General features: G+C 44.2%; 1 protein-coding gene across 6 annotated transcripts in view; it reads left to right on the plus strand.

Moving 5' to 3' along the window:
- The window catches only part of NRP2 (neuropilin 2), a 117,027-nt gene that overhangs the window by 65,507 nt on the left and 35,733 nt on the right, over positions 1-15,787 (plus strand). For all 6 annotated transcript variants that reach the window (XM_015596591.2, XM_006921380.3, XM_025039274.1 and 3 more), the window contains exons 11-12: positions 3,228-3,344; positions 7,211-7,351. In XM_015596591.2, the coding sequence (XP_015452077.1) occupies positions 3,228-3,344; positions 7,211-7,351 (258 nt within the window). The remainder of the gene's footprint in view (positions 1-3,227; positions 3,345-7,210; positions 7,352-15,787) is intronic.

Below are 15,787 nucleotides of genomic sequence, written 5' to 3' on the forward strand. Positions count from 1 at the left end.
AGGAGCAAGGCCACGTTCCCTTGCAGCCTGCTGAATGTGTGTCACCTGTCCACTTGCAGGTGCTGAAAACTGTCCCTCCAACAGTGACACAAGCTGGCTTCATTTATGGCCTCTTCAGAATCAGGGCTAGAGATTCAGTGGACTTAGGAGCTTCTAGGCCAGTGGCTCGCAAACATTTTTAACCATCATCCATAATTTAAAACAAATTTACATCAAGACCTACTTGAATTATAAGAACACGTGTGCATGCACGCACATACACACATTAGAACACACATGTGTGTCTATGGGAAATAGTATATCACTAAGTGCCTGGACTCGGGGGACAGATTGCCAAGTATGGGTCCTGACTCTGCTGATCATTGCTGGTGTTACCTCAGACAAGTTGCTTAGCCCCTCAATATCTCTGTTATCTTAGCTGAAAAATGGGGATGATAATGATATAGCCACACCTCCTAGGGGTGTTATGAGAAGTCAATAAAATAATGAATATAAAGAACTTTAACTGCTGCCTGGCACCTAATAAGCCTGTTAGAATAAGTAAATGTAACAAAAACAAAAGGTTCCCAAAGCAGCACTTATCCGTACCGTGTGAGTGCACTCTGTAATAATTATAGTCCGTATTTGTTAAATAGTCATGACCCATTAAACTAATTCCACCACCTACTAATGAGTATGACACAGAGTTTGAAAAAAATCACAGATTTAAGCCAGTGCCTCTCCCACACACAGGGAAACTGAGTCGTAGAGAGAGGAAGTCACTTGCCAGATGTCACTCAGTGAGGCGGAGGCTGACTCACACTCCCCTCCTGTCTTCTGCCCCTCTGTGCCATGCCTCTCCCAGGCTGGCTCTGCTTTATGACCGGTAGACAGCCGTTAACGGCCTTTTCTACTCTTGGCCCAAATTACACTGGCATGGTCAGCAACAGGTTTCTCATTTCAAAGCCCTGCCTGACCATTCCTCAGAAGATCAGAGTTGGGACTTGTTACCCTCTGCCCAGCCTTCTTCCCTTTGAAGTCTCGGACATCTGGTTTCAATTGCGGGGAGCACAGCAGTTAAATGGGCAGTTACCTCGAGCGCCCAGCACAAACACAGTGGACACAGAGGCCGGCTGCTGTTGCCCCACCGTCAGTCACACGCCCTGGCCTCTTGTGGCCTCTCCAGCCCTCTTCGCCCCCAGATTTAACATCATCTCCACCAACCAACTTATGCATTTTGCTACCTAACATTCCCAGGAAACTGCTCTCCTAGGCCATGTGGCTTCCTTACTTTTCACGTGTCCATTTGTTTCTGCGACTCAGCCTTGGTTCACTTCATTCCTACTCCAGCAGGATCCCAGGAAAAATAATGGCCTGGGCTGAGTCGCCGCAGCTAAATAATTTGACAGGGCTGCTTCACCTGTTAGTTGGTTTGTGTTTCACATGATTACTTCTTGCCTTGCTGCCCAGAGTTTGCTTTACAATTGAGTTTGAGATCCTGTGACACAGTGACAAATTTGAACTTACAAATTAGGACGCTTCGAGGTTATTTGCTGTTTACAGTGAGCAAGAGGCAGACACGGCAAAGGGAAGTCTGAAAGGTTATGTGCGTAGTATTTAATAGCAGAAAGATGGGAAGTCGACCGTGAAAAAGCTATTCAGTGTATTTAGTGATTTCCTTCAGCTCCTGGATTTATTAAATGGTATGCTGAAGGGGCCTGACAAAGACACCTAATCACACACTATAGTGCAAAAGAACATGTATAGAAATGGAAGGAACAATGCACGGGCTTATTCGGGAGTCTCGTTGCAACACAGCTCTGGCAGGAAGACCTCACCCCACACAACACGCGGACTTGAGCGCCAGTTACCAGAACTCCTTTTTGCCACACCCAAGGGCTTGACTCACAGCTTCATTCATTTCATAAACGGTTGCTGAATGAATGACTTCCGGGAACAAATAAACAATGAATGGATGGGTGAATGAATTACCTAGGCCGGAACTGACTGCCTGCAGCCAGGTTTGGCCCAGCCAGGTTTTGTTGCTTGCTACTTGTTTTAATATCTTGGATAAGTTGCTAATATTGCCATGTCCAGAGATTTTCCACGAAGATTTTTGGATTCACGTAGGGAAAAAAAAGTTTCTTTGCAAGACCTGGCCACACTGGTCACCTCCCCCCACCCCCACCCCTTTGGGGCCTCAATCTGCTGGAGCCAGTCATGGTGGCCTCCTTTAAATCAGGCAAGCAAGATCCCCTCTGCCACCTTCTCTCCTACACTTTACTCTCCCTCTCATCCCAGCCATCCTCACTTACAAGAGCTGTTTGCATCCAGGAAGCATTTGAATTTGCCACACCCAGACCTAAAGGCACAGCCCCAAATTAGATCCACCAAGTGGAGTCTGAGTGAGTCCCTTGGAATCCATAGTCCTTTCTATCCAGTTTGGCGCAGACATGTACGACAGTAGCTGGGGTCACACCTCCCAAGCGTCTGGCCTCGCCTATGTCTTTGGCGATTGTGCTTCCTATTATCTTGTTATAGGTAGGCCCCCTAGGTCACATTAGCTTTGGTTCAAAAAGTTCTGACTCAGAGAAGGCTGAAAAGAGAAAATCTATTCCACATGAAAGCAGAGGTGAGCCGGGAAGGCACCTCACTTGCCACCCAAGGGGCAGTGCACAGATAGGCATTTTCCACGTTGTTAAGCTCACAAGATTTTCTCAAACCGTTTTCGATAGGCGTTGTTCATTTTCTGTGTGTGTGTGTGTGTGTGTGTGTGTGTGTGTTCATTTTCTGTGTGTGTGTGTGCGCGCGTGCACATCACCCACACTTCTGTCTTAAACAGAATACCCAGAATGTGGTTTAGCTTTGCCTTGGGATCAACATCACCAATATCCATTACTGTCTCACATGGCCTTTGTGCCGGCCTCAGGACCTCTGCTGTACAGTGAAGAGCATGGGTTTGATGGGTTTGTGTCGGTGCCTCTGTTGGGGCTGTTTCTGCAGCTTGGGACCATTCTCATTCAACTCAGATGATGCTCCTGACTTCAATGACAGGATACAGAGGTGACTTCAAAAAAAAAGTGTGTGTGTGTGTGTGTGTGCGCGCGCGCGTGTGTGTGGCCATCTTCTTTTTTCCTTCTGTAATAGCCCATACTTAGAGAGGAAACAGTTTTGGCATCTTCCTCCTGCTGGGTTTCAACACAGGCTGCTGCATGCAGCGTTCACGTCCCTTCTTTGCCTTTATACAGATGCAAAGCCTACAGCAGAGACGCTGGGACCCACCGTGAAGAGTGAAGAGACCACCACCCTATATCCCATTGATGAGGAGGCCACCGAGTGTGGGGAGAGCTGCAGCTTTGAGGATGGTGAGGATCGGGGGTCAAAGTTATATTTTATCCAGGATGGCGCAGGTGCCAACCAGTCAGAGTCGAGGCTGGTCTGTGGCTGTGGCAGGGACCTCGGGGTCCCCTGGATCAGAGATCAGGGAGATGTGAGTACTAAGAGGCTTGGGACAGTGGCCATTTACAAACAATGTAGAAGCATTCAGATATTGGGACAACCAATACAGCCCTACAGGCGTGAATCCACTGGTCATCAGCTGAGATAAGGGTTCGTTTAAAGAGGACTCCCCCCTCGAGAAGTCTCCTCCTCTAGCCCTCACTTCAAATCTTTAGAATCCACAGCCACGATCCTTTTTCCTACTAAGCTGTGCCTTCACGAAACAGTCAGATGAAGATCTGAGGTGACGTGGTCTGCACAATGCAACAGCAGTTAACCACTCTGTAATTGCATTTCCCTGTGTCTTTTCACCTCCTCTGATTAAAAAATGTGTAATAATTATGACTCCATAAGAGAGCGCATCCCATCCTCCGTGAGCTGAGGGCAGGTCCGTGATGAAGGCGGAAATGTGAAAAGGCACTACAGCCGTTCCTTCAAAACTCAGGGCCTCCTCGTTTCAGGTCAGTTTCGTCACATGGGAAATCTGCATTACTTTCATTTCATCTTCTAAACATATCCAAGTTAGATAAAAACAGTAATTGGCAGAGCCCAAAAGCGCATCACATTTTAAATCATACTGCTGAGGTTACCGAGTATGAGGACATTCCTGACAAACCACAAATTTTGGAACACCTGGCATTTTTGGCTAGAATTTAATGCTTGACAGCTTCAATTTACAGTAAATTACTGATCATTATTAAATGTTCATTAAACAAAATGAGGGAAGATTGGTGAAGAGACTTGGAAAGTGATGGAGACATAAAGATGCAGCACCAGCTCGGTAGGTAGATGGTAGAATCTTTCAGACCCACAGCCATGTGACAGTCTGAGGAACCACGCTGATGGAGTGGATGGCTCCAAAAAAAAAGAAAAAAAAGAAAGAAAGAAAAAAAAAATGACTGCAAAGAAGAATGGGAGGAAAGCCAAAAATAAATGCTGAAGTTGTGTGACTGAAAAATGATAATTTAATGCATATGCTTTCAGGAATGTGCTTTTGTATTTTGTGTGGGCGGAGGGACACTATTGGTCAGGGTTAGCTGAATACAGAATTCCGACATTTTAATGAACTTGTTTTTGTTTTATGAAGAGGAGAAAGAGACTTGGAGAATCTTACAAGACATGTTTAAGAGTTCGAGAGCCAAGAGCGGAATGCATAGGGAGTCAATAAATGGTATCAGATTAGCAGCGTTAGCTCGGTGGAGGGCAGGAGGGGGTAGTTCTATCTAAATGGCAGTCTCAAGGAAAATTTAAGGGTTTTGCTACAAACGTTCAGAAGTTTAATATAATTTTCCCGTTTATAGTGGTTTGTTTCATTTGAGGTTTCTTTGGTGGTTCCTCCCTTCACTTTTTTTTTGCAAAAGATCTCTTTGTGGAATTTGGTTCTTGAGATATAGTATGCATGTAAACATTAGAGAGGAATTACGGTATATTGAGTTACTCCATATTTTCGAATGGAAAAATAGAAATTCAGAAATTGTCGGGAGAAGGAGATGGTGAGGGCTGATGGCTACTTTTCCCAAGCCACAGGTTGACGCAGCTGTAATAGATTCCATGTGTTTCTTCTTGACTCAAGCTGACTTTGGCCGCTTGACAGCTTCAATTTACAGTAAATTACTGATCATTATTAAATGTTCATTAAACAAAATGAGGGAAGATTGGTGAAGAGACTTGGAAAGTGATGGAGACATAAAGATGCAGCACCAGCTCGGTAGGTAGATGGTAGAATCTTTCAGACCCACAGCCATGTGACAGTCTGAGGAACCACGCTGATGGAGTGGATGGCTCCAAAAAAAAAGAAAAAAAAGAAAAAAAGAAAAAAAAAATGACTGCAAAGAAGAATGGGAGGAAAGCCAAAAATAAATGCTGAAGTTGTGTGACTGAAAAATGATAATTTAATGCATATGCTTTCAGGAATGTGCTTTTGTATTTTGTGTGGGCGGAGGGACACTATTGGTCAGGGTTAGCTGAATACAGAATTCCGACATTTTAATGAACTTGTTTTTGTTTTATGAAGAGGAGAAAGAGACTTGGAGAATCTTACAAGACATGTTTAAGAGTTCGAGAGCCAAGAGCGGAATGCATAGGGAGTCAATAAATGGTATCAGATTAGCAGCGTTAGCTCGGTGGAGGGCAGGAGGGGGTAGTTCTATCTAAATGGCAGTCTCAAGGAAAATTTAAGGGTTTTGCTACAAACGTTCAGAAGTTTAATATAATTTTCCCGTTTATAGTGGTTTGTTTCATTTGAGGTTTCTTTGGTGGTTCCTCCCTTCACTTTTTTTTTGCAAAAGATCTCTTTGTGGAATTTGGTTCTTGAGATATAGTATGCATGTAAACATTAGAGAGGAATTACGGTATATTGAGTTACTCCATATTTTCGAATGGAAAAATAGAAATTCAGAAATTGTCGGGAGAAGGAGATGGTGAGGGCTGATGGCTACTTTTCCCAAGCCACAGGTTGACGCAGCTGTAATAGATTCCATGTGTTTCTTCTTGACTCAAGCTGACTTTGGCCGAGAGTATGCTAACATTAAGTATTCCCTCTTGGGAAGGGGAGGCACAAGCAGGGCCTGGTGGCACTCTGCCTCTGAGGCCACCAGTGCCCTTCCAATCGGAGGTGAGCTTTCCTCGCCTCCGTGGTGTGAGCAGTTTGTTCCCGCCGGTCCGTTCCCTTTACACTTCCTAAGCCACATTCGAGGCCTTCCTCCCTAAGAACCCATGGAAGAGAAGTGAGGAGGCCAAAGACCCCACTTCCTCTCTGCTACCAGCGTTAGCCAGCAATTTTCTGCTGTCTCCACAGCCACTGCCAGCAAGCCTCCAAATTTGGATTTCCTCTCTCTCCTCCACCTCTACAGACCCACCCTCACTTAATCACATATTTGGCACCAGCTCACACTGGATCTTTAGAGCTGAGTGGAGCCTCAAAAGAAATGCTCGGGTTCAGTTTTCTAGCTTAGGCAGGTGAACAAGCGAGCAGACGAGACAAGCCGCGATATGGTCACGTCTTAGATTTCCACGAGGACCGTACTCTCTTCTGCCCTCGGTTCAGGGCCTTCAGGCACTCAGCACCATGTGGAATTATTTTTCCTCCTGGTCAGCACCGAGCTGAGCAGTCGGCTGGCCTGGCCCCCTCACTTCGCCCTAACATGCCAAGTCTCCCGCCTGGCAGTGCCTCCCCGGGGATGCTGCAATGACCTGGTTTTCTGAAACGGGAGACCTATCACAAGGAGGTGAAGGGTAGCAAACAAGACTCCCTTGTTCCTGAGGCCACTTTACCCTCCCTGGCCAGCACCTCTCTGGCACATCAGCCTCTCTGGATGCCAGTGGGCTGCCCCATCACTTCTGAGAGCCAGGTTGGCAGGAGCCAGCCTTCCACCGGGGCACTGGGGAGACATTCTTCTCTGGCATTTAGGGAACAGCAATTTTCACATTTGTCTGCTTTCCGAAGTGGACAGAGGAGGCTGATTAGAGCCCGAAGCCATTTGGTGGCCTCATTTATAATTGCTTACTATGGGAACCACTGGCAGACTTGGCTTTCATGCCTGTGAAGGATGAGACCAAAGGCCAACCCGAGAGCCAATGATCGCCAAGATGAGTTAAATGAATAAGTGAAGGGAGCCACTTCTTTCTCTGCTCTGCACTCAGACCTTGCCAGCCATTTAAATAGCACCACTGTGGTTGTTCTCTGAATCTATTTCATTTGCCTTCCTTTGGGTTATTTTTTTCCCCCCCTTAGACAAAGATTTGCAGCTCCCTTCAGGATTCAACTGCAACTTTGATTTCCCTGAGGAGCCCTGTGGTTGGATGTATGATCATGCCAAGTGGCTCAGGAGTACCTGGACCAGCAGCTCCAGCCCAAACGACCAGACATTTCCAGGTAAGCTTGTTGTGAATGAAGAGCCGAAGGAGTTCAGGCTAGCCTGCTCCACGTTTTTCAGCTCCAGAGTCCCTGCCAGGCTTCATAACTTCCCACTACAGAGCAACCCTCTGCTCTTTGCCCACAAACCACTACAGTCTTTGCTTATAGCGTCACCCCACAGAATAATGGGTTGGTGGTTCCTACCCATTCTTGTGATTACAGTACGGCCTGGAAGCTGGGAGGGAGCAAGAGAGGCCAAGATAAAAGAAGAAGAAAAAAGAAAGAGCAATCGGGAGGTCCTAGGAGATGGGATGAGTCAATGTCCCCTTGTTCCCATAGCCAGTACTCTCTGCCACCATCACAGAGCCTCTTGTCAACTTCAAGCTGGGTATTGTTCCTAAAATGGCTCTTTAGGAAACTATTGGCCTCAAGTCTGACTGATCCTCCTCTTAGAATATCATTGCTTCTGTAGCAAACTAAGTGGAGGGTCTGAAATGCTGCTGCACCTATGGGCGTCTAGCAGAGCTGCCTGGCGCTTGTGCTCTTGAAGAGTATTGCTGCCAGTTCTTGAAATATTGTTGAGCCACCCTTTTACTTTCAGAGAGTCAGATTTGAGAAACCTCTCTGGCACTGTTGATGGAGAGGGTTACTTTTAGCCCTTCTAAACAGGTAAGAGCAAGAGTTTACTGTCTCTATCATCACAGGCTTTTACGGTGGTGTTCTGGTAAATATTTAACAAGGAGCTTTCCAAGGATTAAAAAGAAAAAAAAAATCTGCTTTGCGATGTTTGTCACTTTTAGCGATGTGAATACTCCTACTATGGTCAGATTCTGTGGTCAAATTCAATCTGCCAACCACCGTTAGAGGTGGAGTTGAGAAGTACAGTGACGTGGCGTTGCTTAGTTTTTTTCCATCATACAGATGTAATAGATATAAATACTTCGGGAGCATAGGTACTGGAAAATGTATTAAAATAATTAGGAAGTGTCGAGTTTGGAGGATTTATTACCTTTAGTTGTTAATATAATTTAATTGTAACTTTATATAATTTAATTTTTAATAATGCTTGAGTTTAACAACTGGCTTGCAGAACTCCATATAATATAACAATCAGCTCTCACAAACATTGGCTCCAGCACACCATGCATTAGCTTTCAATTTTTCTACACCCCTGGCCTGGACCTTGGATCCCCAAAAGCATTCAAGAGAAGAAGAGTTAATTCTGGAAATGAATAGATTAAATGTTGCTCAACTGGAGAATAAAAGGGGAAAGGGACCTCCCCATCTGCAGAGTTCCCCAGAGCTGCTCTGCTGCCCCCCACGCCCAGGACTAGCCATGCCCCCTGTCCCCAGGGAATATGGTAGGACAGACACTAGGAGAACACTGCAGGCCAGCCTCCTGATGCAGCCTACACTTGCTTTCCCAGAGGGTCACAGCGTCTGCTCTGGAGAAAAACATTTTCATATTTCAAGTGTTTATCTCTTCAGCATTTGAGTGCTCACAGAGATTAATATCTGAAGATCACCACAGCCTCAGGCAACAGGAGAGAACACTTACCCTCTCCCAGGCTTAATCACCCCCCCTCCTCTCATTCACTGCAATAATGTTTAATTAATATAATGAGCCTCCTGCACGTTGGAAAAAAATACTTATTTTTATAACCCAGCCTGGATTTTTCATTTTATTTCCTCTCCTTTGAGACTTGGCCCAATTAATTGGTCGTTTTCCCAACCCCCACTTTTTATCTGAACATAAAAATGTGTAGGGTCTGTGTGTGTATGAATAGTGTTTTTATGTGTGTATTTGTGGATTATGTTTGTTTGTATGTGTTTGTGTACGTGCTTCTTTCTCTAGGTGTTTGGTTTTTTACGTGTGTATATGTTTCACTATGTGTTTTTATGTGTAGATGTATATGTTTATATATATGTATATGCATGTATTTGTGTGCATAGGTTTTACATGTGAATCTGTGTGTGTGTTTGTGTGTATGTGTCTGTAGATTTGTGTTTAAGAGTGTGGTTTATATGCACGAGTGTCTGTATAAGGGGGAGGCTTGGCAGAGGCACTTCGAATAAAGGGATGTAGATGATACAGCATAGGGAGACTTATTGGCTCTTACTCAACATCCATCTTCAGATTCTTTCTAATAATTCAGCCTCCTCCCTCGCACTCTTCTGAGCAGATTTTCTCAAAGAATGTCTGAGGCCAGCCCTGTCCAGGCTACAAGGCCACCAATTAGCAAGTGACACTTCTGAGAGAGCTTCAGTTACTCTCCATTTGACCCTGGCCTTTACCTCTGTCCCTTTGCCCATTCACCTCTGCTTCCCCCTCTTTCAGCCCTCGCCCTCACCTGAATGCCCCATCTGCCGACCCTGGCTACTGGCTGGGAATTCTAGTCTTCATCATTACACCCTGCGGTTTGGGAGGGCTTTTCTGAGCAAGCTCGCCAAGCAGGCAGAATTCCAACCTTTGGCTAGACGAATGGGGACAGAAAGAAAATTAAGGCCATAAAGAACTGCTAGATTTAATGGTGTTTCTCCCCTAAGATACTGAAAAGGAAAATAATTGTTTTCTTCTTCCAGAGGAATCCCTGAAGTTTGGGAAAGTGGCACTTGTAACCTGCCTCCAGAAAACAAAATCATAATAATTTTTTCAGAGCTCTTCCTTCTGCCATCTGATGATTTAAAAAATTATTTGCTCTATTTCCCACATTACTTCTCCTTGTGAAACTCTATACTGGGCTTTAAGCAGGAGAAGATAGAAAGCCGTCACTGTTTAGGATGGTCTTTTCTTTAAAAAAAAAGAAAAAAGAAAAAAGAGAGAGAGGCCTGAGGGGAGCAGTTGGGAGAAAGGAAACAGCTGTGCTTGGTTAGGGGCAGGGCAAATGCTAATGGGATCAGAGTCCCCGGACCTCCCGAGTTAAACCTGAAAGCCGCTGTGTCACACACACGTCACCATTTCACAAAGAGGAGGCCACTGTACTCTGTAAGAGAAGTGTGCCATATGTTTTATCCCCTTATTAGATTGGTAAACAAAAGTAATTACATTTAAGAAAGGAGGTGTCTCCATCAAGTGCAGAGGGAGGAGGTATGGAAGAGAGGGGAGGAAGGGGAAAAGGAAGTAGCCATGTTGAGATATCATACACAGGCTATTTGGTTAGAAGTGTCCGTGGAAACTACTTACATTCCTGAGATATTTTCTGATTTAGTTCTTTTCTCATGTTTTGTTTTTTCTTGTGTTTTTTTTTTTTTCTCTTCCTTTTAAGTAAGCAATTAGTTCTGTTCTTTTGGCTAGCGGTAATGGTTGCTTAAGGCTGACAAGACACCCACTGGTTTCATTCCACTGTTTTTGTTTTTCAAGATCGTCTTTCAAGCCACTCAGAATTTCTTTTTTTAGCTCTTTGCTTGTGGCTTAGCAGCCTGAAGTGTGTTCATACCCGCCTCTAGGGAACTTGTTCCCAATTCAGTGACCCCTGGCAGTTGCAGAAAAGCTGGTCCCATGTTCTCTGAGAAGCCACTTTGCCTTTTCTCTGTAGCTACAATGACACAGAAAGTATCTCCCCTAGTGGGAGTTTTGAGAAAAATCAGATTTAGGTCTTTAAAAAACAAGGCGAAAAGTCCTTAAGATGGCCCTGTGTCTAGACTTGTACTGTAGAATATGATAGGTTATTAGCCACATGTGGCTATATTAATTTGAATTAATTAAAATTAAAGACAGCCAAAACTTCAGTTCCTCTGTCACGCTAACCACATCAGCCACATTTCAAGGGCACTGTAGCCACGCTGTGTTGGACAACGTAGGTCTAGAATATGCTCCTCATCCCAGAAAGTCATCTTGGTCATCACTGCTCTAGCACCGTTAGGCAGTAACAAGAGAGTGACCTCTGGGATCCTTGCTGATGCCATTGCCCCCTGGTTCGGTGTAAACCAAGAAGCAAGTAATTAGGGAGGTGTGCCTTCTCTGCAGTCTCTTGGTGGGAGTGTTCAATGGCTGGTATTTTGGTCATTGTGTCATTTTACCTCAGCACGCAACCATAGTAACATAGCATTGGATAGTATAGGAACTCTTTTATTCAATCAAAAAGACACTCCAAAGTAAATCCTAAGTAATACAAATAATAATAATAATAATTGATGTTTTCATTGCTATTATTATTATTTACTGTCAAGAATGAGCTAAGAAGACTAGAGATACAGGGTACTTTGCCAGATCAACTTCCGAATCCTCAAGTGTGTGTGACCACCACAAATGTGTGCTCTTCTATACATTTGTTGACCTCATGAAGGATGATTACAGTATTACTTCATATCAATAACTTCAGATCACGGGAGTGATATTAGGAAAACAGGCAAAGCCTACTTGGAAAGGAGAGAGACTGCCTAGCATTTATGTTTTTGGATTCAGAGATGGCACCTTTACTCTGGGTTCAAAGACAAGCTCAAGTGGGAGTAAATCAAGAACACGATGTTCTGAAATATTCGAATAATACGATTGGTGGCCATTGCATCAAATATAAGTGGTAGACATGGGCCCATTTTGATGTAGATTGGGCCATTGAATAAACTCCATTAGAATGAGGACCAGAACTATGATTCATTGTGGGACACACACATGAGAAGATTCAGTGTGGGTCTGTGGGTGGATGATTGCAGAGAAATCAAAGGAAATAATTGATGGGTGAACTTGCTTATGATAGGTTTGATTTTTGTCAGAGAGCTACTGGTGACTCTGAGTAATAAAGCAACTCTCTGAAGTCAAAGACTCTCCCTGTAGATAGGACCAATGTTAACAATCAATCCAGACATGGGATTGGCATGAATTTGAATTGCCTTCAGAAAAAGGTTGCTGTGGCTTGGCTGGGGCTCTGCAGCCACTGCAAATACTGAGACTTCTCAGACTTAGACCATGATAGATAATTAAAGGCCAGGAACAGCTTGGCTAAAAGAAAGCCAATATTCAAGCAGTAGCTTTAGCTGGAAAAGCACAGAGGCCCTTCTTTAAGGAGAGTAGAAACACTACTCTGACTTTGTAGAAAAGACAGCAGTAGAGAGGAGAGCCAATATTTCTTTTTTCTGAAAGTTGTGATTGTTTAAGTTCCCCAGCACTGTGTGGATTGATAATAAAGGAGCAGAATGATAACGCAACTGCCTCAGTTGCAAAACCTTCATGAAAGCTGACATACCAAAACACAGCTCCAGGTAGACTCCTGCAAAAGAGCAGGCCTGACACCTCGAATTGTCTATAAAATGGTCCATCGTAAACCTTGAGAACATCCTACTGAATTCATCCAGAGTCAGTGTTTCCCTTAACTGGCTGTTAATTCAAGGACCTTCGCAGAGACAGACTAGCCTTTGGAGGCCAGCTGAGGGGCTGACTCATGTTTTAAGCATGACCTATACAAAGAGATTGCATCTCCTGCAGCACTAAATATTCTTTCAGATGGTTGCTCCAGTAGGAGGGCAAGATACTAGCCAGGAGATGCGCGTATTGGACAGATGGTACGTTTGGCTTTGTGATAGCCAGTAGGATCAGACTAGTAATTTATTTCAGGGTTTGGTAAGGTGTGGACACAGTTGGTTCCATTGCTGTTGGGCCAAATGCTGTCACATGTTCACAAAGCACTTATGCAGCTGAAGCCAGATGTGGCCATAAATCGCCAGGTGAAATATCAGGAGACCCTTTTTAGAGACAGCATCAGGTTAAAACGCCTGAATGACCCTGTCCTCTGCACTTCCTCTCTGCCCTTTTGAACTCCTGTTGTTCATTCCCATGTTATTATTTTCTCTGTATCATGGGCAACAACAGATGTTTTGAGTCAGGGATCCTTGCAAAATGCCTCCCAAGCCTGTCAGGTATCTCTGGGACATTATTTCTTCTTTCTCTTTCAGCAACTGAACATATTTCCTTCCCATTGTCTTTTTGTTGGAAGCTATCCACTGCTGACATCACTGCCATCAGCTACAAGAATAAAAAGCCTACAGCAGGCAGGGCTGGTTCTTAGCTAGTCAGTTGTCACGTTTGGGCAACCTCTTAAGAATCCAAAGGGCTTTTCCTTAAAGTCCAAGTAAATCATTAAAGAAGCCCACCCATGCCATGCCAACCCTTTGCTCTATCAAGTAATCAACAGCCACTGTGCTTAAAAATTCCTCTGTGTTTGATAGTAATGGGCCGTGAATTGGGATGTACCGGAAGAACAGACTTCACTTATAGCACATGTGATTCATTTATAGCACATAAAGGGGCGCCATGACTTAAAACAGCAGAAGCACTTAGCTTGAAGAAGAGTCAGTGGAGACCTACTACTGTAACTAAAGGCTTGGGAAGTGGACGTTTAAAGGAGCAAGGGTTGTGTTTCCTGAGGAAGCAAAGACAAAGAGTCTTCATTCTTCATGAGTGGCAGGATTTCTAAGTCAGAGGACAGAAGTTGGCTGGGCTTCACCAGGACCATAAGGAGGATGTGTGTCTAAATGACAACAGGACTTAAAACTGAATTTAAGACGTCCCTGACACTGTTGTGACCTAGAAAACACACTGCCAACATGGCCTGTGAAAACTCCTTCTCTGAGAAATTTAAAGCAAAGCGTGGACATATTCTTCTGGGGATGTTTTCAGCATCATTCCTCTGGGTGACAGGGCTGGCCTCTTGGGTTGGCCTTCCCAAATTATGCTGCTCTTCTCTTTTTATTTTCTGAAGAAAAAAAAAAACAAAAAAGCAAGCACAGGAGGCAATGCGGATAGCGATAGTAATAGTAATAAAGACCACAGCTTTTATTGAGTTTCTACTGTGTCCCTGTTCTTATGCAGAGCACTTTGCGTGGCTCATTCCATTTCCTCTTCCTCACAGCCCTGCGTAGTAATGATGTTATTACACCCATTTTACAGATGGGAAGGCTGAGGCTTTAAAAAAAAATTAATGAGTATTAGGCCAGAACTCCAGCCCCGATAAGAGGCCATACAATTTTATTCAGTCTGATCGAGGATCATATCCCACGTCCATCGCTCTAGCTGGGGTCTCAGACACATCACTTCAATTCTCTGAGCCTCGGTTTCTTTTTTTCTTTATGGTAAAAATTGAGAAACTAATACTTATTAATACAGGGAGGATTATATGAGATAAGGCAGACAAATCCTCCACTGCAATATCTGGCACATAGTAGGTTCTCAGTTAACTTTCAGTTCCCTTGCCCCTACTTTTCCTCTCTCCCTCCCTAGGCTTTTCTCGATCTGAGTCATTCCTTCACGATGTCCTGGTTCTCATCAGGTCTCTCTCAGTGACAGGCAGGGACATTTTGCAGCTCAGCGTCCCTGTGACTGATGTCTACTGCTAATTCCTTAAATTTACATATCATCTTTCTTCCCTCGAGCTCATAGCACTTAACAGACAAGTGGGGCACAAATGATTTAACTAAGTGAAATTCAGAGGCCTGCTTGTCTTGAGATTCTGCAAACTAGTGGATTAGCTCAGATGTCAGCACTGAATTATGATCCTTCAGCTGCTCGTGCTTAGCACGCCACCAGCATTAACTCCCTGGTCTTCCAGTGGTCCTTTAAATCATGCATAGCGATTATCTTATTGTAAGAGAGAGAGAGAAGAGAGAGGAGGAAAGGAGACGAGAGGAGAGGAGGGAAGCTGGGGCCCTGGGAGAGGCAGCCTGTGAAACCTTTGGCCTAATTGTGCCAAAAGTTTTAGCGACAGGATGGGTAAATAGAAAAGACCCAGATCACATCGAGCCAGCCCAGCTCTTTACACCTCCACACGCATTTTACTTACTAAATTCTAACCATTATGCTGTGATTCCCCTGCTGCTTAAGAATGTAAATTCACACAAGTGACAGTATTTCTGCCAAGCAATTTTCAGGCAGCAAGTGGGTCTTATTTGTGAAATTGTGAAGGAAGAAGGCTGAATAAGAAGTCTGAAATCTGGTTTCCTTTATATATGAGGTGGAAACAGTAAGGATTTTGAAAATTACTGGAGCATGGGAGCATTTGGGAGATTCTCATTGGTGGCTCAGTAGGTGGGTGCTTCCACAGGTCACCCTGGCATTACGAGTTCACCTCACCTTTGCAAAAGGCTGTTGGCTGAGGAGGATGGGAGGGAGTTGTGAAGAGATTTCATGAATATGAGGAATTACCAGAGACTAGCTGATTCTCCCTTGTTCTTATTTCTAATATATAGCCTCATATCATTCTTTATCCATGTGTTTGTCATTCAGTCATTTGTGGAAACAAATTTTTCTCGTAGTGGTAAATATATATGTCACTATCTAGGGGCCAGGAGAAGAAACAGTATTAAGTCTCATATGTGTAAATCAGGACCTTGTCATCTATTTAGGGCAATTAGAAAGTCACACAGGAAACAGTTCAAGAACAAGGCATTAGACGGTTACCTGCCGATGTGCATGAAAATGGCCTTAAAATCAGTGGTACAGTCGGTAAGAGCTCCAGTTGTTGA

This window comes from Pteropus alecto, unplaced genomic scaffold (assembly GCF_000325575.1).
Source record: "Pteropus alecto unplaced genomic scaffold, ASM32557v1 scaffold3, whole genome shotgun sequence".
NCBI classification, from domain to species: Eukaryota; Metazoa; Chordata; class Mammalia; order Chiroptera; family Pteropodidae; genus Pteropus; species Pteropus alecto.